Source organism: Podarcis gaigeae (genome assembly GCF_964106915.1).
Source record: "Podarcis gaigeae genome assembly, chromosome: 4".
Classification (NCBI taxonomy): Eukaryota; Metazoa; Chordata; class Lepidosauria; order Squamata; family Lacertidae; genus Podarcis; species Podarcis gaigeae.
The window spans coordinates 99,644,065-99,669,136 of record NC_139677.1 but is presented as its reverse complement, the minus strand read 5'-3'; the positions used below and the strand labels follow the sequence as shown (position 1 = coordinate 99,669,136).

The 25,072-nt window shown below is 46.7% G+C and overlaps 1 protein-coding gene and 2 long non-coding RNA genes across 5 annotated transcripts in view; all 3 read right to left on the bottom strand.

The window, feature by feature from the left end:
• LOC310843867 overlaps positions 1 to 25,072 on the bottom strand; it is a 305,033-nt gene extending 279,961 nt beyond the window's left edge. Inside the window, exon 1 of the long non-coding RNA XR_014563717.1 lies at positions 24,803 to 25,072. This is a non-coding gene — a long non-coding RNA (uncharacterized lncRNA). The remainder of the gene's footprint in view (positions 1 to 24,802) is intronic.
• On the bottom strand, positions 589 to 7,077 carry LOC310843676 (uncharacterized protein). 3 transcript variants are annotated; one of them, XM_083737321.1, is made up of 3 exons: positions 6,933 to 7,077; positions 5,107 to 5,213; positions 589 to 1,621 (listed from the first exon to the last, which is right to left on the bottom strand). In XM_083737321.1, exon 3 carries the CDS (start codon positions 1,588 to 1,590, stop codon positions 679 to 681), a length of 912 nt encoding a protein of 303 aa, XP_083593447.1. In that variant the 5' UTR covers positions 1,591 to 1,621; positions 5,107 to 5,213; positions 6,933 to 7,077; the 3' UTR covers positions 589 to 678. The 3 variants fall into 3 exon arrangements, with proteins under 3 accessions (XP_083593447.1, XP_083593446.1, XP_083593448.1); XM_083737320.1 differs by having other exon boundaries at positions 6,702 to 7,068; XM_083737322.1 differs by lacking the exon at positions 5,107 to 5,213 and having other exon boundaries at positions 6,933 to 7,057.
• Positions 16,119 to 17,743, bottom strand: LOC310842687. The gene is made up of 2 exons (XR_014563301.1): positions 17,605 to 17,743; positions 16,119 to 16,433 (listed from the first exon to the last, which is right to left on the bottom strand). It is a non-coding gene; the product is annotated as an uncharacterized lncRNA (long non-coding RNA).

Below are 25,072 nucleotides of genomic sequence, written 5' to 3'. Positions count from 1 at the left end.
ACCTGAGGTCCCACTGTATACTTATAAGCCAGTTTGTGGTGGTGTTGTTTTGTTGTATTATTATTACTGTCACCACATTTGATACTTTGTGTATATACTACCTTTCAGACAGATCACCTCAGATTTCAGTCCCAACTGTACTCTCCAGGTGGGGCTGGGATAGGTCCATGCCTGAAATCCTTGAGAGTTGTCACCCATCAGAATATTGAGCTAGATGTACCAATTGTCTGACTCAGTTTAAGGCAGCTTCCCATGTTCCTAAAATGTAATTTAGAGAGATGCTACTTCCTCACCTAAGATATACGGTTCCTCTTAAGATCCTATGACCCAATTTTGCTTGCTGGCTCCTGAAATCAAAGAGCAGATTTTTGCCTATGTTTGGATACAGCTGGACGCCATTTTGAATCAAGATGGCAGACCAAACCATTAAAAACTAAAGTAGCAATGCTAAAGTACAAGGCTGCTAGTTAGAGATGAACTGAACTGGCCTTGGTGTTTTATCTGCCCCTGAATTGACTAATGTCTTTTACGCCAGCGTAAATAACAAGCACAATGAAATAAAGAAGGAGAAACAACCAGACCCGTCTATTGAGATTCTTACAAAGTTTTTAAATCCATAGATTTCTAATGTCAAAATCAAGTTGTAGGAACGAAGGAGGAGTCCAGGCGGGCTGCGTTTCAGAAAGGCAAGAGGCCGTCGTTCCTCCATGTCAAGTAGTGAGCGAAGCCTTGCACGATTCTGTTGACGTTATGCTCGCCAAGAAACGCCAGGAGAGTCTCCGCCATGAATTCGTGGTTGAAAAAATAGGTGTAGCATAAGGCCAGGGTCAGCAGGAGAACGCAGCCAAGCACCAGGACGCTCAGGACTTTGCCCACCTGCCAGAACCAGTACATTGCTTTCCTGCTCTTAGACTGCTGCAAGGCAACATCCACCAGTTTGGCCTCCACGATTTCGTGCATTAGCGAGCCGATCTGGACCCTGTTTTCCTGGTCCAACCTCAAGATGGTGGCCTGTTGCACACAGGTCTCCAGCTGGGCCTGCAGATCTTTGATGTCGTTCCTCTGGCTCTGGCGGAGTTGAAGAAGCGCCCCGACTTTTTCCCTCAGCTGAGAGGAATTGTTCTTCTCCGCTTGATAGTGATGCTCGGTCTCCTGCAGCCTATCTTCCAGGCTCTTCAGGTATTTTTTGACCTCCACCGACAGGTTCTGCATCTCTCGAAGGTCCTTCTCCTGAGCGGCTTTGTAGTCTTCGAAAAGGGCCACCTGAGAGGTCACCTCACGGAGTTCCTTGCTGAGCTCTGCGTTAGCTTTCGCCAAGGCCTTGTTCTGGGCATCCAGTTCGTGGATCCTCGTGTTGGTGTGGTCCATCTTCTCTCTGATGTCCTCCACCTTCTTCTGCATCTCCTCCATGGCGGCCTTGAATCTGTCCGCCGTCTCTTGCAAGCTCCGGTTGTGGCCCTTGATGGTGCTGTTGTCCTTGAGCAGGGCCTGGTTTTCAGAATCAAGGTAGGCCACAGTCTCTGTCAGGTCATTGATTTGGTACCGGAGCTTTTCGTTCGTCGTGGACAGTTCCTCCATCGTCAGCGACATGGTGAAGGCGTTTCGTTCAGAGCTGGCAACCCTATGAGAAGATTAAAAAGGTAAAGGTAATGGAAATGTAAAGAAAAAGAAGGGACTTTTTATCATATGTGGTGGAAATGTAAGAAGGTGAAAGGCTTCTGGGAAATGATATATAATGAATTGAAAAAAATGTTGAAATATACATTTGTTAAGAAACCAGAGGCATTTTTGTTAGGAATGGTAGGAAATGAAATAAACAGAAAAGATTATAAGCTTTTTTTATACGCAGTAACAGCAACAAGACTACTTCTAGCCCAAAAATGGAAACAAGAAGAACTATTGTTGATAGAAGAATGGAGAATGAAGTTAATGGAATACGCAGAACTTGACAAATTAACAGGAAGGATCCGAGGCCTACGAGACACAGATTCACTGAATCTGGAGTAAATTTGTAGACTATTTGAAAAGTATATGCGATGAACAAATAACGTTTGTAGGTTTGCAAGAGGCTCTGTGGGGAAAAAAATCAAAATATTGTAAAAAAGGGAATAAGAGGGAGGAGGTTTTTAATAAAAGGCAATATTAAATTAAGAAATGCGGAAGAAGGATTAAAACGGAGGATTTGCAGAAGAGGTGAGGGAAGTCCCAAAAATGTATTTGTGAAAAAATTTGTTATGTGTTTTTATACTTTTGTATTGAAAAACGAATAAAAATATTTCAACACAAAAAAGAAGAAGTAAAGGTAAAGGGACCCCTGACAGCTAAGTCTAGTCGCAAACGACTCTGGGGTTGCGGTGCTCATCTCGCTTTACTGGCCGAGGGTGCCGGTGTTTGTCCACAGTTTTTCCAGGTCATGCGGCCAGCATGACTAAGCTGCTTCTGGTGAAACCAGAGCAGCACATTTAATTATTTAAATTGTATACCGCCCTATCCATACCTGCAGGTCTCCAGGCAGTTCACAACATAAAAACACAAAACATATAATAAAAATAAAAAACAAAACATCTCACTAATCTCCCTCCCCAACACATTTTAAAAGGCCACTGGATGCTGCACATTTCTTCTTATTTTAAATTTTGCTGCCCATCCATTTTGTTGTTTGTTTGAAAGAAAGGCATTCTCTGAATCTCTGCTTACTCAAATCCTACGTAGAATCACTGGTCCCATTCTAAGGCTCCTTCCTTTTTAATTTTGAGGTGCCTCCTGAAATCATTTGAATGTGGTCAGGCTCATGCAACTCATTTTTGTTTTGTTTTAACCGTTTTGCACTGTTTTTACGGCATTTTATGTCTCATTGCCTATGCTGCTGCACGTCGTCATGCTGTGTTGCATGAGTTGGCGGTGCGTAAATACTTTTATAAATAAAGAAGATATTGCACAGAGAGAGAGATTCGTTAAGAGGCAGAGAGGAAGCAGTTAATGATAAACCGTTGACAGCAAAAGGGCCCCTCAAACAGATTAAAGGGACAGAACGATTCTAATTTTGAGCCTCTTATATGAAGACAGCTAAGCCCCAGAGGGGGAAATGACAGAGATTTATTCCAGCCAAGGGAGCGCCTAATAGCTGATCATCATGATAAATATTTATGCCCAGCTGAGAGCCTTGAGTCTTGAATTTTTCACCCATATGCACTGAAGCTTGGAGCAAGCAATCTGTAACAAAACAGATCAGGACCCTGGTCAGCTCCCAGTGGCTTCTCATAGCTGAGCCAAGGGAGATGTTGTCTCAGCCAGAGCCACCTGAAGGCCTAAGAAAGCTGGTGAGGTTGTCTCTTCCAGGGACTTCACCTCCTTAGGAGGGGTGGTCTGCAGTCTTAAAGAGCCTATAGCCAATTGTATGGGAAATAATAAGGGTTTTGACCTTTAAAGCCCTATGCAGCCTAGGACCCACGTACCTACGGGACCACCTCTCCTGGTATGCCCCGCGGAGGACTTTAAGGTCCAGAAATGACAACACTTTGGGGGTCCCGAGCCTCAAGGAGGTTAGATTGGTCTCAACTAAGGCCATGGCCTTTTCAGCACTGGCCCCGACTTGGTGGAACGCTCTGTCACAAGAGACCAGGGCCCTGCAGGATTTGACATCTTTCCGCAGGGCCTGCAAGACGGAGCTGTTCCGCCTGGCCCTCAGCTTGGACTCACTCTGACTCCTTATATGGGATTTGGTATATAAAATTTCCCTTGGCTTTTTTGCTGGCCCATGTAGGACCAGCATGGATAGCTGGCTCGGGTGCATAGCTGATGTTTCCTCCCTCTATGGTCTTGATTTATGGGCTACTACTACCCTCTATAGTCTTGATTTATGATTTATTGGCTACTACTAAAATGAGGCTGCATTGTAAGCTGTATTTTAAGCCACATTTTAATTTTTTTTCCTTTTTCCTTTTTTTCTATTATGTTTTATTGTAATTTATATTCGGTGTTAGCTGCCCTGAGGCTGGCCCTGGCCGGGGAATAAATAAAATTATTATTATTATTATTATTATTATTATTATTATTATTATTATTATTATTATTATTATTTTATTTTGTTGTTGTTAATTAATTAAATTTGTATACTGCCCTATAAAGGTAAAAGGTAAAGGTAAAGGACTCCTGGATGGTTTAGTCCAGTCAAAGGTGACTATGAGGTTGCGGCGCTCATCTAGCTTTCAAGCCGACGGAGCCAGCATTTGTGTGCTCCCGTTGCTCGGTCCCTGCTCCTGCCAACCTAGCAGTTCAAAAGCACGTCAAAGTGCAAGTAGATAAATAGGTACCGCTCTGGCGGGAAGGTAAATGACGTTTCCATGTGCTGCTCTGGTTTGCCAGAAGCGGCTTAGTCATGCTGGCCACATGACCCAGAAGCTGTACGCCGGCTCCCTCAGCCAGTAAAGCGAGATGAGCGTCGCAACCCCAGAGTCGGTCACGACTGGACCTAATGGTCAGGGGTCCCTTTACCTTTACCTTTAGACCCATTGAAATTAACTAACATGACTACAACACCATGCATTTAAAGCACTATTCTAGCACTTTCTCAGCCACGGAGCAGCCTGGGAACTTTAGTTTGTGAAGGCTGCTGAGCTCCTAGAGCTGCCATTCTCAGCCCTCTTAAGAAACTACAGTTCCCGGGATTCCCCTTGCCTGTTAAAGTGGCAGAATAATCCCCTTAACTGTTTTTTGTGTATGATACCATGGTCAGGCCCATTAATTTCAGTAGGTCTACTCTGAGTAAATCTAATGCCACTCCTTCAGCCAAAATTGTGCCCCCCCATCACAATTAGGTTTAGAAAAAGGTTATTTTTTTATAAATGGGACCTTGATTCCTCCTCACAGGGGAGATTTTGCAGGAAGACTGCATATGCCCACTTTAATAACATAACACCTTTTCAGTGCCTGCTCCTGAGCTTAGCTGTTATTTTAATGAATGGGGAGTTGCTGATTCAAGTAAACCTAGGTTTTAAAATCCATTCTCGTATATATGTAACAAATGACTTTGCCTGCACATGTTTAAGGCAAAAGCGCCCCCTGCTGGTGCATGTATAGTACTGCAGAAGGTTTTCCAAGATTCACTCAGTCTCCTTGGGACCCAAGAAATTTGCACCAGCGGGGAGAGAGAAACTGTTTCCCCCAGGAAAAATGGGGAGGAGCGTCGGAGGATCAAGCCTTCTTTACGGAGCCTGGCGAATGGAAACAAAGGGGTTTTTTAAAAGCCTTTGCCCATGCTCCAATGTTCTATTGATTCCACACACAAAAAATAAAAATAAAAAATTCTTGGTTTGCAAAAGTATGTGTGTTCCCTCCCCCACCCCAACCCAGGTTGTAGAGTCTTTTCTACAGATCAGTTATATTTGATGTGAGACATTACTGTTGTAAACGGTATAATGTTGTCCCTTCTGACCGCAGCACTTAATGTTTGGAAATGTCCCGCTATCCAAATGCTTGTTACATGAAAATTCATTCAACCAAACTCAAGGAATCAGTTCCTAAACCTCACTAAACACACTGCAGATTGAGACATCCAAACAGCCGGACCTGTTTTTTCCTTCCTTGTTTGCCTTTTGCAAGGTTTCGGTGGGTTTTCCTGGGTTAGAAATTTCCCCATAGAAATAAACAGAAGTGGTTGACTCATTATGTGCCCACCTAGACGAACAATTTCCTGAGAATGCATTGTGTGTGGGAAGTATTGGTCAAGAACTAGTTCCCATAATTACCGTATTTTTTGCACCACAACACTCACTTTTTTCCTCCTAGAAAGTAAGGGGAAATGTCTGTGCGTGTTATGGAGTGAATGCCTACGGATGGCGGGGGGATCTGCTGCAGTTGTGAGCAGAGGATCCGTGGTTCCCCTTCCTTCCCTCCTCCGTGGCTCGCTTTGAAACAGCAAAGTGGGAGAAGAGCCGCTGAGTGGGGAGGAGAGAGGGACAGAGAGCCTGCTTGCTTTAAAGGAGCAAAGCACGGATCCACATGGATCCTCAGGATTTTTGCACTGGGTCACCCCAAATTCACCATCAGATCACATAGCATGTCCATGGCTACAGCCTGCCCCCCAAAATCACGCACCCACTGTTGCCTGGGGCCGCAGTGGTGCAAAAACGTGGTTACAAAGCATGGATCCACATGGATCCTCAGGATTTTTGCATTGGGCTACCCGAAACTCACCGTCAGATCACATGTCTGTGGCCACAGCATGAACCACAAAAATCATACATCCACTGTTTCGTTTAGAATATTTTTTTTTCTTGTTTTCCTCCTCTAAAAACTATGTGCATGTTATGGTCGGGTGCGTGTTATAGAGTGAAAAATACGGTATATTTTGGGGGGGCGGAGTCATGCCTTGGATGTGTGTTCAATATATGGCATGAATCTAGTTTCGCCAATCAAAATAAGCACATCTCAGATGTTGAGGTCAAATTCCAAAGCCAAAAATTGAAACGGCGAGTCTTGCGGTCACCCCAGCGGTTGGATGGCCATGTTTCATGTATGACCTAGCTGAGATTCCTGCACTGCAAGGGGTTCGACTAGATGACCCTTGGGTCCCCGCAAACTCTACAATTCTTTGATTTTTAGTATTTAGCCAGGCTTGGGCATTTTGCGAAATTTCATCCCCGCACAAATTCCCCACCCCTGACCTCGAACCCTCAGCCTCCGTTCTGGAGAAGCTATACCTGTGTGATTCAGCCGCAGGTGTGAGGGCTAGCAAGAGAATTTGGCACTGCCATGCCGCCCAGGTTGGACTCCTCCCTAGATGGTCATGATGAGGATATTTTTGGCCTAGCACCCCAATTCCGCCCTTACTGTGTCGTCCATTGCAACTTCCCTCCCTCCCCTGCTTTCCGCTTTCAGATATTCGGCATTTTTTTGGCCTCCAAGCCCAAAAACACGGGTAGAAAACACACCCCTCTTTCCTATATCGCCGGCTGCCAGCTCCTCTTTTGTTTCCATCTGTCTGTTTTTAATTCAGCACCCATGTCAGGAAGGTAGAAATCACTCAGGGCGCCATTGTGTCGTCGTTCGTCATGGCAACGCCTCGGCCAATAGCGTCAGCGGGGACGCAGGGTGATGTCACAAACCTTGGCTCTGATTGGGCTCTTGAATTCCACTTTCTTGAAAGGTTCTTTGAATGCCACTTTGAGAACTTGCCACTGCATTTTGGGCATGTGTTCATGGAGGAGTGGGGAGGTGGTCATGGGAGAAGCAGGTATCTTTGCCCTCTAGGCCCATAGCCTAGTGGGTAGGGTATCCGTCTAGCATGCAGAAGGCCTCAGGTTTGACCCCCAGTTTCTCCAGGTGGGGTTATAGCATTGGTTGGTCTTCTGCCATGTCCAAAGAAGAGGACGTTCTCCTAGATGGAACAAGAAGAAAAGGGTGGACAGGAAGGAGGAGAAACCGCAGTAAAGTCAAGGAAACAGGTCACTTCTGGTGGTTCCCAGCACAGGTCCTGGGGTTCTGCTGACCATCATCAAGGACCAAGCCTTTAGTGTGGCAGACCCTGCCCTGTGGAATTCCCTGCCTCTTGAAGTTTGGGGAGAACCTGTTAGGATTCTTCCTTCGTGTTTGCAGTCATGAGATTGTTGTCTATCGCATGACGGTGTATGTTTTCATTCCACAGTTGGGAAGTGACGGAGGCAGGATGTTTGTGTTACTGTGTTCTGTGAAATGGGACTATTGTCCTTTGTCCTTTCTCTGCTGTCTGATGAGAAAGAGGAAGGAACTAAGGCAGAATGCTCCGAGTGTATTATATGTAAATAAAGTAGATTAGCCAAGATGCTGAGCTATTGAGTCTGTTACGCGTGTCAGCATCGCCCCTGAGCCAGTGCCACCAACTGGACTCATCCACTTCAGCCCCGACTGGGCTAGACGAGCTGGGTAGCACTTCCAGAGACCACCTTCTGCACAGGAACAGGTCAAAATGCTGTGGACTCACAGCTTAGGGTTGTGAGCACCGGATTCACTTCCACAAGAAGACAGTCGTCACACAGCAGAGTATAAACGACTTGGAGAGCAGCTCTGTAGAATATCTTCTTTATTCTATCTACAACTATTATACACAACTATATACAGAGCTAAATAGGTCTAAGCATAAATGAATGCTGCACTGCACTGAGTGTCTGCAGCTGCTCTTAGCAGCAACCTTATCTCTACTCACGATCTGTAACACTCAGTCTCTCTCTCTCTCTCCCCGACACTGACTGACTGACTGATGTTAGGCTGGAGCGGAATAAATAGAGAGCAGAACACTGCTCCTCCTCTCTGGAGAATCAGCAGACTCATCAGGAGATTCTTGGATATGGGAGGGGTGAAATCTCAACGTGAACCGCCAATACTCTGCAGGTTCCTAAGTGTGCTGATGCTTCTTGGTTTCAGTTGCTGTGAGATTGGGCTGAAGAAAGTTTTTGAAGCTCCCAAAGGACAGACCAGGAGGGAGAGAACTTGCCAGTCGGGCATGTGTCTCTGCCAGGGTCCTACTTGCGAGTAGGACAGTCCTAACAGAACCATCTCTCCATTCGTTCATCCCTTGAAGACTCTCTTGAATGGAGAGGCATGTGCAGTGTGAATTTTCTTCTTTTAATCCGGTTGTAATAATAATTTATTATTTATAGTCTGCCCATCTGGCTGGGTTTCCCCAGCCACTCTGGGCGGCTTCCAGCAGGATACAGTGGTACCTTGGGTTAAGTACTTAATTCGTTCTGGAGGTCTGTTCTTAACCTGAAGCACCACTTTAGCTAATGGGGCCTCCTGCTGCCGCCGCGCTGCCGGAGCACGATTTCTGTTCTTATCCTGAAGCAAAGTTCTTAACCTGAAGCACTATTTCTGGGTTAGCGGAGTCTGTAACCTGAAGTGTATGTAACCGGAAGCGCGTGTAACCTGAGGTACCACTGTATTATAAACACAGAAAAAGATCAAACATTAAAAACTTCCCTAAACAGGGCTGCCTTCAGATGTCTTCTAAAAGTCAGATAGTTGTTTATTTCTTTGACATCTGATGGAAGGGTCTTCCACAGGGCGGGTGCCACCACCGAGAAGGAGCTGGACCTCAGTGTCTGGGATGGAGGATGGGGGTGGAGATGCTCCTTCAGGTATACTGGGCCGAGGCTGTTTAGGGATTTCAAGGTCAGCACCAATATTTTGAATTGTGCTCGGAAATGTACTGGGAGCCAGTGTAGGTCTCTCAGGACTGGTGTTATTGGTCTCGGTGGCCGCTCCCAGTCACCAGTCCAGTTGCCACACTCTGGTTTAGTTGTAGTTTAGCTCCTCGTTGGTATTTTCTGAGGTCTCTCGCTCTTTCAAATCTGCCTCACAGGGTTGTTGTGAGGCTAAAATGGGGGAGGAAGAGAGCTATGCCTGCCGCCTTGAGCTCCTCAGAGAAAAGGTGGGGTAAAAATAAATAAAGCCCCCCTCAATGTGGAGTCATATACAGTGGTACCTCAGGTTACAGATGCTTCAGGTTACATACACTTCAGGTTACAGACTCCGCTAACCCAGAAATAGTACCTTGGGTTAAGAATTTTGCTTCAGGATGAGAACAGAAATGGCGTAGCTGCAGCGGGAGGCCCCATTAGGTAAAGTGGTACCTCAGGTTAAGAACAGTTTCAGGTTAAGAATGGACCTCCAGAACGAATTAAGTACTTAACCCGAGGTACCACTGTATTTATTTACAGTACAATGTAACAAAGTACAGTGGTACCTCAGGTTACATACGCTTCAGGTTACATACGCTTCAGGTTACAGACTCCGCTAACCCAGAAATAGTACCTCAGGTTAAGAACTTTGCTTCAGGATGAGAACAGAAATCGTGCTCCGGCGGCGCGGCAGCAGCAGGAGGCCCCATTAGCTAAAGTGGTGCTTCAGGTTAAGAACAGTTTCAGGTTAAGAACAGACCTCCAGAATGAATTAAATACTTAACCTGAGGTACCACTGTATAATAACAGATGCCAAATAAAAGAAAGCAGAAGGGAATATCTAGAATGCAACGTAAAGGAACCAAGTTCCATACCAAAATCAAACATAAGAAATTAATATCACAAGGTTCAAAGCAGCATTAGTTGTTATATTACTCCAGTACTCTATAAAACTCAATTTATCAGTGGAGACAGTATCTTCTTGTCTGCCTTCTCTGGTTCTCACCATATATATAATCATAGAACTGTAGAGTTGGAAGGGGACACGGGGATTTTCTATCTAGTCCAACCCCCTGCAATGCAGGAATCGTTTGCAGCTTATAAATTTGCAAATAAATAAATAGAAAGGAAATATACAGGTGCAAGAACTGAAATACATGGAAGCAGGGGCGGATTTAGGTTTGATGAGGCCCTAAGCTACTGAAGGTAATGGGGCCCTTTATATGTCCAGCTGTCCTTTGTCAACAGCAAACGGTTGCTGTTTTTTGTGTTGAATATATGCTATATGGTAATTTATGGACCTAATAGGTATCTCAAGTCATTTCATATCTCAAACCAGTCCATGCAGAATGTAGGCACCCTATATATAGAAATGAGCAAACCAGTGATATTTTAGGGAGCAGGCTAGCAGGCGGGGCCCATGACTTACATCCTAGGAGCCTACACAACACAAAACACTGTTGCTGGAGGTAGGTTTTATTTTTATTTGTTTTTTATCTTATATTTTGGAAATGTACATCCAGGTTTTTTTCCTTTTATTTTTTGGGGTCCCCCAAGAGAGTGGGGCCCTACACAGTGGTACCTCGGGTTACAGACGCTTCAGGTTACAGACGCTTCAGGTTTACTGACTCTGCTTACCCAGAAATAGTACCTCAGGTTAAGAACTTTGCTTCAGGATGAGAACAGAAATCGTGCGGCAGCAGCGGGAGGCCCCATTAGCAATAATAATAATAATAATAATAATAATAATAATTATTATTATTATTATTATTATTATTATTATTATTTGTACCCCGCCCATCTGGCTGGGTTTCCCCAGCCACTTTGGGCGACTTCCACAAAGACCAAAAATACACTAAGCTAAAGTGGTGCTTCAGGTTAAGAACAGTTTCAGGTTAAGAACGGACCTCTGGAACGAATTAAGTTCTTAACCTGAGGAACCACTGTAGCTTGTTTAGCTTTGTTGTAAATAAAAATATGCCCTTTTCCCTTATGGGGTATCCAAGAGCCCATATAGAGTCCTTACATAGGTTCCCTATTGGTAGGAGAAAATAACAGAGACCAACCAGAGAATATTGAGAAGCAAAGCAGCTAGTAAGCCTGATCTTTATTGATCTGTTGCAACAGGGTGCTCCCCTCACACGCAGGAGGGAAGAGGAACCCAGAACAATGGCATGCAAGGCCTTATAAAGACTTTTGAAATTGCCACCCTGTAGATCAAGACCACCCCCAGAAACATTATGCATACATCACAGAAGGGGTGTAACCTAAGACCACCCCTCAGATACATCCCACCTACATCACAGAAATTTAAATGTTTTTTTTCTCTTGTCCTTGTTTATCTCCTGTCTGGCAGGTTACTTGATTGGATTGCCTGGGGAGCCTGGCCATTCTTTTGTAGTGGTAAAAGACTTATTTCCTTGGCCAGGTCACAGGCTCACACCTTATTCATATCTTAAATGTGTCCTTAAGACAGGATTTGTGAGGAAAGAGACAATGGGGAGACTTTTCCAGTTTGACCTTGCAGAGAAAACATTTGGTCAGTTTAGGAATCAAAATGGTTCCAGGTTGGCCTTCCTGTGTTGATCTATGTATGTGCGGTTATGAACATTGCCATATATCTAAGACCATAAAATTCCTATCACAGCTTATACGTAAATCGTGCAATGCATGGAAGCAGCGGCCACTGCAAAACAGAGGGCGATATCTCCTGAGGCCTTGCAATGGAATGAGCTGGGAGCAGCAACAAAGAGACGGAAGGAAACACTTAAGCAGTCATTGCAGAATAGGAAGTTTGATTCCTGTGGGTTTTTATAAGGTTGTCCCCATTTCTTTTAGATCTACCACCTTATCTGTGAGCAGCAGCTTCAATATATTTCTTCATAACATCCTTTTGCGTTCGGTGCATTCAGATGCAAGGAATATCGCATTAGAATCATAGAATCATAGAGTTGGAAGAGACCACAAGGGCCATCGAGTCCAACCCCCTGCCAAGCAGGAAACACCATCAGAGCACTCCTGACATATGGTTGTCAAGCCTCTGCTTAAAGACCTCCAAAGAAGGAGACTCCACCACACTCCTTGGCAGCAAATTCCACTGTCGAACAGCTCTTACTGTCAGGAAGTTCTTCCTAATGTTTAGGTGGAATCTTCTTTCTTGTAGTTTGGATCCATTGCTCCGTGTCCGCTCCTCTGGAGCAGCAGAAAACAACCTTTCTCCCTCCTCTATGTGACATCCTTTTATATATTTGAACATGGCTATCATATCACCCCTTAACCTCCTCTTCTCCAGGCTAAACATGCCCAGCTCCCTTAGCCGTTCCTCATAAGGCATCGTTTCCAGGCCTTTGACCATTTTGGTTGCCCTCCTCTGGACACGTTCCAGTTTGTCAGTGTCCTTCTTGAACTGTGGTGCCCAGAACTGGACACAGTACTCCAGGTGAGGTCTGACCAGAGCAGAATACAGTGGCACTATTACTTCCCTTGATCTAGATGCTATACTCCTATTAGATTTCCTTGTTATAAAGCTAGAGCCTCTGTCCTGTTTCCTAACATTCCTTTTGCACAGCAGTGTTAAAGATATCAGTTTAATATGCATGAAATTTGTTTAAATGCATTTTGCTTAAAATACTATGCAGAGATGTTTGCATTATTCAGGAATTTTAGCGAGAGCAAATGACATGGGGAAGGGTGGCTGTTTCCGTTTCAGGTTAATTGACGACTCATCCCAGAGGCGCAAATAGAGATCTCTTGCAGCATGAAATTAAACCTGAAAACTCAGCATCTAAATCAGTCCTTGGCGCCATCAGCAGTAGTGGCTTGGCTCAGCAACGCTTGCATGGGATCTCTCCCTGGCACCAGAGAGAGGAAAGTTTATTGAACAGTATTAAAAAGAAGACCGGACTGCGTTGCTGGCTTGTTAAAGAACAGTGTGTTACTTTGTGTGATGGCCTGGGACTTGGGCTCAGACTGGTCTGGGACTTGGGCTCAGACTCGGAACCAAAGGAGACTCAGTCTGCACCGGATCCTTTGCCTCAGGCATCATCTGAACCAAGTCTGGGGCCTGATCCTGAAGAGTCCCAGTGTGCACAGGTTCCCCTGCAACAAACACCAGCTGGGCCGAGTCAGGGGCCTGAGCCTGCCCTGGCTCCAGATGTGGGGATGACCTCGTTGTCTTCAGCTGGGCCATCACTTACAGCTGCTCCACTACCGGTTGGGTCAGGGGAGGCTGAGGCGGCCCCTGGATCTAGTAACCCACCGACGTCTCCCGAGCTGCAGAGACTGAGTTCTGAGAGAAGGAGAGACCTGAGTACTCGCAGGAGGAGTACTCACCGTTGGGTGAAACAGGGAGGTGAGTCGCCGGCGGATCAGGACCGGCCGCTACCCCGACAAAGATAAAAGGCTGTCGGACCCTGCCCCAGGTTGCGGAAGCAATATTGCTGTATGCCAGATCCTGTACCTGTCCTTGCCTGGTTTCCTGGCTTGACCCTCTTGGACTGACTCCCAGTGGAACCTTTGGATTCTGGACCGGTCCTGGACCGCGTTTCACAGGTTACCCCCGGGCCCAGAACACTTTGGATTCTTCCAACGTTTATTTTGTAACTAGTTTAAGACCATTTGCAGTAAAGCTTTGAAACTCTTTTCTTGCAGTAGGGAGCTCATTTATTTCCACCCTGGCACAAGGGCCAGATCAGGGATTCTCATTTGCTGCAAATCAGACATGCAGTCAGTACCTGTTGCATTATGGAACTGTGAGTTTTTGACTGACACCACCTTACTGTATGCTTGTGAAACATGGACCACTTATAAACACCATCTTCAATACCTCAAAAGATTCCATCAACGGTGTCTCCGAAAAATTTTATGCATCACTTGGGAAGACAGGCGAACTAATGCCAGTGTACTGGAAGAAGCAAAGATCACTAGTGCCGAAGCGATGATTCTTCAACATCAACTTCGTTGGACTGGTCATGTTGTGCAGATGCCTGATGATCGTCTTCCAAAACAACTACTCTGTTCCCAACTTAAAAATGGAAAGCGTAATGCTGGTGGTCAACAAAAGAGGTTCAAAGACTGTCTCAAGGCAAATGTAAAAAAATGTAGTATAAACACCGACAACTGGGAAACACTTGGCTATGAGCGCTCCAATTGGAGAACAGCCTTTACGAAAGGTGTCATGGGCTTTGGAGACACTTGAACTCAGGACGCAAGGGAGAAATGTGCGAAGAGGAAGGCAGGCTTGGCAAATCCACACCGTGATAAACTCCTGTCTGGAAACCAATGACCTGCTGTGGAAGGACGTGTGGATCCAGAATTGGCCTCCACAGTCACTTACGGACTCACTGTTAAAACCGTGTTTATGGAAGATAATCTTACTTGGCTGCAAGTGATCACTAAAGAACATATGCTATATGGTAATTTATGGACCTAATAGATATCTAAAGCCATTTGCAAATGCAGAATGTCGGCACCCTATATATAGAAAGGAGCAAACCAGTGATATTTTAGGGAGCAGGCTAGCAGGCGGGGCCCATGACTTCCATCACAGGAGCCTACACAACACAAAACACTCTTGCTGTGTGTGGGTTTTATTTTGTTTTTTATCTTATATTTTGGAAATGTATATCCAGTTTTTTCCCCCTTTACATTTTTTTTTGGGGGGGGCAAGAGAGTGGGGTCCAAAGCTATAGTTTGTTTAGTTTATACATAAATCCAGCACTGGGGGAGAGGGTGGGCAGCTGAGCAACCAAGATGATGTGTTCGAATGGAAAGATCTCACAGATATTCTATCCTGTAATGAATGCATTACTGAATAAAGTCTGACCAACTGGGAATGATTCTGAGCATCCATCCTTGAACCCCCAAGGGGAATTCCTCAACACCACCCTTTCTGCACATTCCGTTCCCCACTTATTTCCCCCCAGGGGGAAAGAACTGTAATCTGGTATATCGCCCCCAAATTTCATCACTTTTGCATGCTAACAGGCTTTCCCCCCCTCTGGAATGAAGTCACACAGATTAGCACAGTCGATAGTGCATGAGAGCCTCTTAATCTCAGGGTCCTGGGTTTGAGCCCCACGTTGGGCGAAAGATTCCTGCATTGCAGCGTGTTGGACTAGATGACCCTCAGGGTCCCTTCCCCCCACTCCACAATTCTACAAGTATGAGAAATGAATGCTAAAAATACATTATAATCCTTTAGCTTTCCGGTTGTGGCTTTTGCGCCCATGTGAAAGGTCAAATAGGACTTGCAAACTTGCAAATAGGGCTTGCCCATGTGAAAGGTCAAAGGACTTGCAAACACTGAGAACACTGAACTATGCACCTAATCATAGCATCATAGAATTGCAGAATTGGAAGGGAACCCAGGGGCAGTGGCGTAGCGTGGGTTGTCAGCACCCGGGGCAAGGCAAGTAATTTGCGCCCCCTAACCCATGGATTTGCGCCCCCTAACCTGTGGATTTGTGCCCCCTAACCCTAACTCCCAGATGTTGCGCCCGGTGCGGCCGGCCCCCCCTGCACCCCCCACGCTACGCCACTGCCCAGGGGACATCTAGTCCAGTCCAACCCCCTGCAATGCAGAAATAACAACTAAAGCATTCATGGTGGATGTGTCATGGTGGATGCGTGTGAAAGAGGTGCCCCCTATGGCCCATGCTCTTTTCTTGAGGACAGGACCCTTGAGCTCTTTTAAAAAGCGGGGAAACCAAACGTTTGTGTCGTTTTTTTAATTCACGCTGTTGGTTGTGATCATTAGCAAAAAAAATTTTTTTGCCATTCTTTTGTCTCCTGTTCATTTCTCAACGGCAAAATTTCCCTTTGGCCTGGGAGTCTGATAGATCTTTTCTTGAGGGTTTTTCTGGGTCTCAAAGAGGGCCACTTGGTAGGACAATTTGTGAAGCTCCCTGCTTAGCTGCTCGCTGGAGTCAATCAGCGAATATTTCTGCTCTTCCAGCTCGTTGATTTTTCTGTAAGCTTCCTCCGTCCTTTCCCGCATGGCCGCCACTTTCCGCTCCATTTCTTCCATCACGTTCCGAAACTTTTCGAGAGTGTCTTGCAAATTCTGGCTCATCTTCTTGATATAGCTGGGTTCCTTCCTTCCTCTTGTTCTTTTCCTTTTAAAACCTTTTTCAGCACAAATTTAGTTTCTCCAGATCGAGACGAACCAGATCGAATATTCCCCCGCTTCCTCTGAGATTGTGGATTAGGTTTCGTTGTGGCGTCGCCAGCTGGCTACAGACAGCTGCTTCTTGCGGATATTGTTCGTTCGGTGGCAGCCTTCAGTGAATACAAATAGGGGGTGAAAATATTTTTATTCATGTACTAGGCTTGGGCCGTGGGATGCGGGTGGCGCTGTGGGTTAAACCACAGAGCCTAGGACTTGCCGATCTGAAGGTCAGTGGTTCGAATCCCCACGATGGGGTGAGCTCCCATTGCTCGGTCCCTGCTCCTGCCAACCTAGCAGTTCAAAAGCACGTCAAAGTGCAAATAGATAAATAGGTACCGCTTCGGTGGGAAGGTAAACGGCGTTTCCGTGCGCTGCTCTGGTTCGCCAGAAGCGGCTTAGTCATGCTGGCCACATGACCCGGAAACTGTACGCCGGCTCCCTCGGCCAATAAAGCTAGATGAGCGCCGCAACCCCAGAGGGGACACGACTGGACCTAATGGTCAAGGGTACCTTTACCTTAGGCTTGGACCAGTGGTCAGGGGTGATGGGAGTTGTAGTCCAAATACATTTTGGAACTGTTAATCTGTTTATAAACGCTATAAATAAATGGAAAGCAATCAATCCGGATGGCCACAGATTCCCCACTCCTGCTGGGCTGCGACTCCCATCATCTCTGACCACCACCATCTGCTGGCAGGGGCTGATGGGACTTGTAGTCCAACACCATTTTGGACAGCACCTGTTCCCCATTTGTTAGATGCTGCTGTTTGAGCAACCTGTGCCTATTTGTTTTTGCTTTTTCTGCCTACCCCCCACTCAAAGACTGAAATATACAAGGAAAATTATAGGATGGGCTCAGGGGCATAGCGTGGGGAGCCCATAGGAGGGCCATAACCCCATGTGCATTATTTTGAGCAGCGCAAGCTGGGTGCTGGGTGCCACACAGGGATCCCTGCCCTGCCTGCCGCTGGGGGTCTCTGGGCCCCAGAGCCTGGGGCCATGCTCCCTGGCCCCCTTGTTGAATGGCCGCCTGGCCAGTGTTGGGGGGGGGTGCACCTCCCAAGGGCTGCATCGGTTGGCCAGTCTCCCCCTTGCACCGGTGGTCCCCGTGAACCCTCCATGTCTAACGCCAGCCCTGTAAGAGTTGTGCTGGCATGGTGGGTTTTGTTCCCTCTCTGTGCCCAGCTCCTGGTCCCACCTGCTGCATGTGTGGGTGTCCCGGGCACCAGCAAAGGACGCTACACCACTGGGTGGGCTTAAGAAAACCCTATCCCCTAGCACTCTACAATTTCAGCCAAACTGTGGGCTTCTAAGGGGGTCCAGGTTTCTTCTGCCCCTCTGTGATTCAAGGACGGCACCCGTCTTATATTAAGCTGTGGAACAAACCCCTTTCTTGCCAGCTGCTGGTTGTTCTTCTGCTTGATCTCGTTCGCGCAGCTGTTCTTAATGTTTCCCCCACCCCCAACCCCAGAGCGGACATGTCAGGAGCAGAGGGGATGGTGGGGAAATGACCCTTTTGCATTATCGCCGTGGGAACCTGTTGGCCAATCAGATTTGACGGAGGCAGTGTGAGCCAACAATGACTTTGCCTTTGCGGGTGAATTTGCCTGGCGCGGACAAAAATGGATAGAGAAACATTTCTCCGTTCCCTCTCATCACACGAGAACTCGGGGACGCCCAATGAAGCCAAATTTTGGAGGATGGCTTTAAAAGAAGACTGGGCAAATTCATGAGGAGGGGCGGGCTACCAATAGCTACAGACCATGGGGGCTCTGTTCGTATGCATCTGAATGCCAACTGCTGGCAATTGCTTGGCGAGTTCCTGCCCCCCTCCCAGTGGAAATAAAGACACATGACACAATTATTAAGGTTAATGGGCTAAATAAGGCCACAACTTTGTTGGTTACAGGTGATGAGCATTATTGGCTTAGGCATTAGTCCTAACCGACTATATCTGACGTCAGCTTGAAATCCGGGAAGGGTTAACCACCAGTAGGGGGAGTCCTACTGATGCACATCAACTAGGAACTCCCCCGGGGTCACCGCTAGGGGGTGTGCCTTAGGCCTTCACCTCCCTAGGCTTCGGACAGGGCCACACCCCCCGGAATCCTTTATCGGACTGCCCTTCAATATGTGGGGCAGGTGATGACGCTACCTTCCTTCTTCCATCTACAGAGCAATACCAATGCCTAACCGCCAATACCCAGAAAGTTGTGACGATTTGCTACAAGGTAGGTGAAAACCAAGTGGCTGGTGCCAATTTGCCAAGTGGGAAAATTCCTACCAGGCCCCTCAACAGCGACCAACCAAGGTCCATAGCAAGGTCAAGGAACGAAAACCTTAAAGGGAGGGAGGGTGGGAAACAGGAACAGCTGATGAGCGGCAAAGAGGGAGATCCCCGGCCTACGCCTGCCTTAAATAGGGGCTGGCCAGGGGGTGACGTGGCCAGGAGGGCACAAGGCGAAGGGGACGACAGAGGACGAGATGGGGGGACAGTGTTCTCGAAGCTACCAGCATGAGTTTGACCAAACTGCGGGAGGCAGTGGAAGACAGGAGTGCCTGGCGTGCTCTGGTCCAGGGGGTCACGAAGAGTCGGACACGACTAAACGACTAAACAACAACAAGAGAGTGAGGCCTTAAGCTGTAGCCTGTTTAGCTTATACGTAAATCCAGCACTGTTCCTGTCATTTGAATCCATTGGCCCAGGCCAATGGAGGAAGAATGCAAGCTTGGAATGTCTGCCAGATATTTGAAGATGGGTATCACATTGCCTTGGGGGACGCAGGTGGCGCTGTGGGTTAAAGCCTCAGCGCCTAGGACTTGCCGATCGAAAGGTCGGCGGTTCGAATCCCTGCGGCGGGGTGCGCTCCCGCTGCTCGGTCCCAGCGCCTGCCAACCTAGCAGTTCGAAAGCACCTCCGGGTGCAAGTAGATAAATAGGGACCGCTTACTGGCGGGAAGGTAAACGGCGTTTCCGTGTGCGGCTCTGGCTCGCCAGATGCAGCTTTGTCACACTGGCCACGTGACCCGGAAGTGTCTCCGGACAGCGCTGGCCCCTGGCCTCTTGAGTGAGATGGGCGCACAACCCCAGAGTCTGTCAAGACTGGCCCGTACGGGCAGGGGTACCTTTACCTTTACCTTTATCACATTGCCTTGCAGTCACCTCTTTTCCAGGCTAAACTTACCCATCTCCCTCAACCGTTCCTAATAAGGCTTCCAGACCCTTGATCATCTTGGTTGCCCTCTTAAAACTGAAGCCCAGAACACGGGCAATGTGGTACTCAGGTTCTACTTTTGAGCTGGTGGACTTGTAAAAGGGGTAAAAGAGTATTGGGAAATAACAGGACGCGGGTGGCGCTGTGGGTAAAACCTCAGCACCTAGGACTTGCCAATCATATGGTCGGCGGTTCAAATCCCCGGGGCGGGGTGAGCTCCCGTCTTTCGGTCCCAGCTCCTGCCCACCTAGCAGTTCGAAAGCACCCCTAAGTGCAAGTAGATAAATAGGTACCGCTTTATAGCAGGAAGGTAAACAACGTTTCCATGTGCTGCGCTGGTGCCGGCTCGCCAGAGCAGCTTCGTCATGCTGGCCACGTGACCCGGAAGTGTCTCCGGACAGCGCTGGCCCCCGGCCTCTTAAGTGAGATGGGCGCACAACCCTAGAGTCGGACACGACTGGCCCGTACTGGCAGGGGTACCTTTACCTTTAAAAGAAAAAAGAGCATTGGGAAATAATTTATAATGAATTGAAAATATATATATATTTAAAAGTACTTTCCCGAAAAAGCCAGAGTCCTTTTTGTTGGGGATAATTCATATGGAAAATCCCAGCTGTCAAAAAAGGTTATTTACGTATGCCACTACTGCGGCCTGTGTTTTGTTAGCCCCAAAATGGAAAACAAGTGAGGTCTCAACCAAACTTAAACTGATGGAATATGCGCAGCTTGCAGACCTAACATATAGAATAAGAGATCAAGAAGACCATACATTTAGAGAAGATTGGAAAAGGTTTATTGAATATATGGGGGGATATTTGAGAACATGGCAGCATTAAGATAAATTCAGCAGTGTAAATAAGTTTTGATGGATGTAATAATAGAATACTCAACGGTTTAGTTTATATAAAATACGCATGGATTTATGTGAGGCAAAATGAACGATGGGAAGAGAAGAAGGCAAGTCGTTGATATTTTAAGGTGGTTTAAATGAATATTCTAAAATGTAAAACAGAAAATTTAATAAAAAATTATGCGGGGTGGGGAAGGTTCTGCTTTTGAGCTTTCCAGTTAGCCACTGTGAGAACAGGATCCTGGACTTCTTAGCTTAGCAGACTCATTAATCTGCCTTCTCAGGGAAGTGTCATCCCGAATGATCGATGAAGATGAATGATGGGGCTTTCAAACTGCTCGTCTATTGATTGCCCCCTCCTTCTACTTGCTCCCATCTCACTTTTCAAAAATCCATCCTTAGTTATCAAGAACCATCCTGCAGGCAGTTAATCCTTTTGTGAATGCAGTGCTACCTCAGGTTACATACGCTTCAGGTTACAGACACCACTAACCCAGAAATAGTGCCTCGGGTTAAGAACTTTACCTCAGGATGAGAACAGAAATCATATGGCGGCAGCGGGAGGCCCCATTAGCTAAAGTGGTACCTCAGGTTAAGAACAGACCTCCAGAACGAATTAAGTTCTTAACCCAAGGTACCACTGTATGTGTGTGAAATATACTCAGAGTCGCAAAGTGATTTCATGCTCTTTATTCAGCTCATAGTGGTGAGGAGGAATGAATGAATGTCCCCTCAAAGTATCTGCTTTATATACATTATTTACACAATGGGCTGCACATGATTGGCTAATTCTGGAATTCTACTGTAAGCCAATCAGGTTGTGGATTCACTTATATCTGGAGCATGATTGGGTGGTTCCTGCCAACCAATCATATTGCTGCATTGTTCTAGGACCAATCAGACTGCTGCATTCTGAATCCTATTGTTCTAGGACCAATCAGACTGCTGCAATTTGGATCCTATTGTTCTAGGACCAATCAGACTGCTGCAGTTTGGATCCTATTCAACTCAGTACATAACTGTGTGTGTGTGTGTGTGTGTGTGTGTGTGTGTGTGTGCGCGCGCGCGCACGACTGAACCCTTTTCCCCTACAAATTCTCACCCCAGGACCAGCCCCTCTGCCTGAGTGATAATCCCTGGCATCCTGATACCTGAGTGCCAGCCAGGTAGCCATTCCAGAAATGACAAACCCAGATGAAGACAAAAGGGTGTGATTAACTTGGCTGGGAAACAGGGAAATGTAAATATCTCTTTTGTTACACTTGATGGGTGTTTGGTGGAGGGCAAGGGGAACCATGGGGCAGGGTCCAGGATGCTCAGATTACTGCCACCAGACCTCCCCTTCCATGATGTAACTGTGATGTATGAGTGATGTAGTTTGGGGGGGGTATAACATGGGGATTAGCAGCTAATAAAAGTTTGGGTGCTTTTTTGTTCGGGGCTTCCATCTTGTTCCACCTTGTGGCAGGTGGGAGTCCTGTCGTGACAGTCTTCAATAAAGACCAAGCCTAGTGGCTGATGTTTTGCTCTGGTATTCCTGGCTGGTGTCCTTGTTTTTTGTCCAAGGGAGCCCTCAGATTTCTCCGTTAACACTGTCTAGGAGGTATTGATAGTCTCCTCCTCCATTCATTTGTCCAGTTCTCCCTAAAAGCCCTCTAGATGGGTGGCCTTCGCAGCTTTCTGAAGGGGCGAGTTCCAGAACTGAACAATGCTCTGTGTGAACAAACACTTTCTCAAGTCAAGTTCAGGACAGGACAGTGAGAAATGGCAGCCATAGTCATTACAGCCCTTAACTTCCTCTCCCTGCCAAAAAGCTACACTAGCTTTTGGAGTGGTTGTTCAGGGCATCTCACCCCTTCTGCCCTCGGATTACATAAAAGCTGCAAAAAATGAGCGCACGCCAGTCGCTCAGAGTAATCCAGCATTTGTTTTTATATAACTCTTCTTTAAAAAAAGAAAATTAACTGGTGGAAACAGATGAGCTGTAGCTGTTCTATTTAGCTGTCTCTCAAAGATCCTTTCTGGTTGTTTGCTTTTGTTGAAAAACGAGGTGCAGCTTAGTCTTTGTTTCAAAGTGTTGGTGCTGACCTTTAAAGCCCTAAACGGTCTCGGGCCAGTAGACCTGAAGGAGCGTCTCCACCACCATCGTTCTGCCCAGGCACTGAGGTCCAGCTCTGAGGGTCTTCTGGCAGTTCCCTCACTGCAGGAAGTGAAGCTACAGGGAACCAGGCAGAGGGCCTTCTTGGTGGTGGCACCCGCCTTTTGGAACACCCTCCCGTCAGATGTCAAGGAAATAAGCAACTATCTAACTTTTAGAAGACATCTGAAGGCAGCCCTGTTTAGGGAATTTTTTAATGTTTGATGGACAACTGTATTTTAATATTTTGTTGGAAGCCACCCAGAGTGGCTGGGGAAACCCAGCCAGATGGGCAGGGTATAAATAAATTATTATTATTATTATTATTATTATTATTATTATTATTATTATTATTGCAATGTGCAACTTAGTCTTTCATAATAGGCTGTATTATAATAATAACTGCAATTTACTAGAAACTACTTCTCAAAATTATATACAGCTTCTCATAATGTCGAAATCAACATCGTGACATAACATATTAAAATGTAGCTTATTCAGTTGACCACCATGTCCAGTATGTAGAGTCGTGAGAACCTATCACGAATAAGTTCCATGTAGCTGTTATATATAGTAATGAACTACACACAACTGATGAAGACCCTTGCGGTGAAATTCTTGTCTTGTCTGCCTCTGCCAGCATCTACCACTGCCAGTGATCAAATGATTTAATGTCATACTCTTCTAAGGAATATGTCAGATAGATAAAGACAAGAGAAGATGAATGTAATGGGATTAGGGGGCTGCTCGTGCGTAAGCGTTTAAGCCCTCAAAACTTTGCCATCAGTTCCTAAATTCTCCCAGTCCGCGGAGCCATGGTTGCATGGCTACCTCAATCGCTGTCAGAATCCGTCAGTGGGCGCTTCCGGAATTTACGCCAACATAAGAGTTCCTTGACGGAAACTCTCCTTCTGGATTCTCCGCGTGACAGTTTCCTGCGCGGAGTAGGCGTCCCCAGCAGAGGTCCTGAGCCCTCCCCGCTGTTCTCACTGGAAGCATCTTGGAGCCATTCCTCCGCCTGAGTTTCTGCAGGAACTCTCCCTCTCCCCCTACTGGTTCCTTCTTCAGCATCCGAAGCTCTCCTAGCCTCCTTGAGCCCTTCCACCACCTGACTCTCCAATGGCAGTTCCCTGACAATGAAGAAATTAGAATATGAATGTACTATGGGACTGACAAAATAGGAATTGCATTTTGTACATACTGGAATTGGTGGTCAGCTGACAAAGGGATAAAGTCACTCACAAAAAGATCGCTATGGATGAAAACAGCAGCACAGAGAAAGCTCCGTCTTCCCTTCCAGAGATCATAGAACAATGGAGGGCGGGGCAGGGCAGGAGTCAGTTTTAGCGATGCTAAGGAAAGGGAACCAGAGATCGACTGTGATCTACCAAAAATTAGCGGGGATCTACCAGTAGACCGAGAGACGCGGGTGGTGCTGTGGGTTAAACCACAGAGCCTAGGATTTGCCGATCAGAAGGTCGGCGGTTCGAATCCCTGAGACGGGGTGAGCTTCCGTTGCTCGGTCCCTGCTCCTGCCAACCAAGCAGTTTGAAAGCACGTCAAAGTGCAAGTAGATAAATAGGTACTGCTCCGGTGGGAAGGTAAACGGCGTTTCCGTGCGCTGCTCTGGTTCGCCAGAAGCAGCTTAGTCATGCTGGCCACATGATCCGGAAGCTGTACACCGGCTCCCTCTGCCTATAGAGCGAGATGAGCGCCCCAACCCCAGAGTCGGTCACAACTGGACCTAATGGTCAGGGGTCCCTTTACCTTTTACCAGTAGATCGCGATCAACCTGTTGGACATCCCTGCAGCAGACAATGAAGTGGTACCTCGGGTTACATACGCTTCAGGTTACAGACGCTTCAGGCTACAGACTCTGCTAACCCAGAAATATTACCTCGGGTTAAGAACTTTGCTTCAGGATGAGAACAGAATCGTGCTCTGGCGGCAGCAGGAGGCCCCATTAGCTAAAGTGGTGCTTCAGGTTAAGAACAGTTTCATGTTAAGAACAGACCTTCAGAATGAATTAAGTTCTTAACCTGAGGTACCACTGTACTCAGATCACTTTCTTTGTTGGGCTAATGGCCTTAGCTGCTCTGCTAAGCACTGCCGTTTGCATGACTAAAAGAGTGGCCACGTTGCCATAGCAACAACCAAGTGATGGCTCTCTCCAGGAACGGGCTTGGCATTTCCCCGCACACCTTACTTGGCTGGACGCCACGTGCAAATGAGGCTGCGTGTATCCCAGTATATATAAAAATGAGTAGATGTGCGAAACACCCAAGAGATACCGTATTTTTCGCTCCATAAGACGCACCAGACCACAAGACGCACCTAGTTTTTGGAGGAGGAAAACAAGAAAAAACATATTCTGAATCTCAGAAGCCAGAACAGCAAGAGGGATCGCTGCGCAGTGAAAGCAGCAATCCCTCTTGCTGTTCTGGCTTCAGGGATAGCCGCGCAGCCTGCATTCGCTCCATAAGACGCACACACATTTCCCCTTACTTTTTAGGAGGGAAAAAGTGAGTCTTATAGAGCAAAAAATACG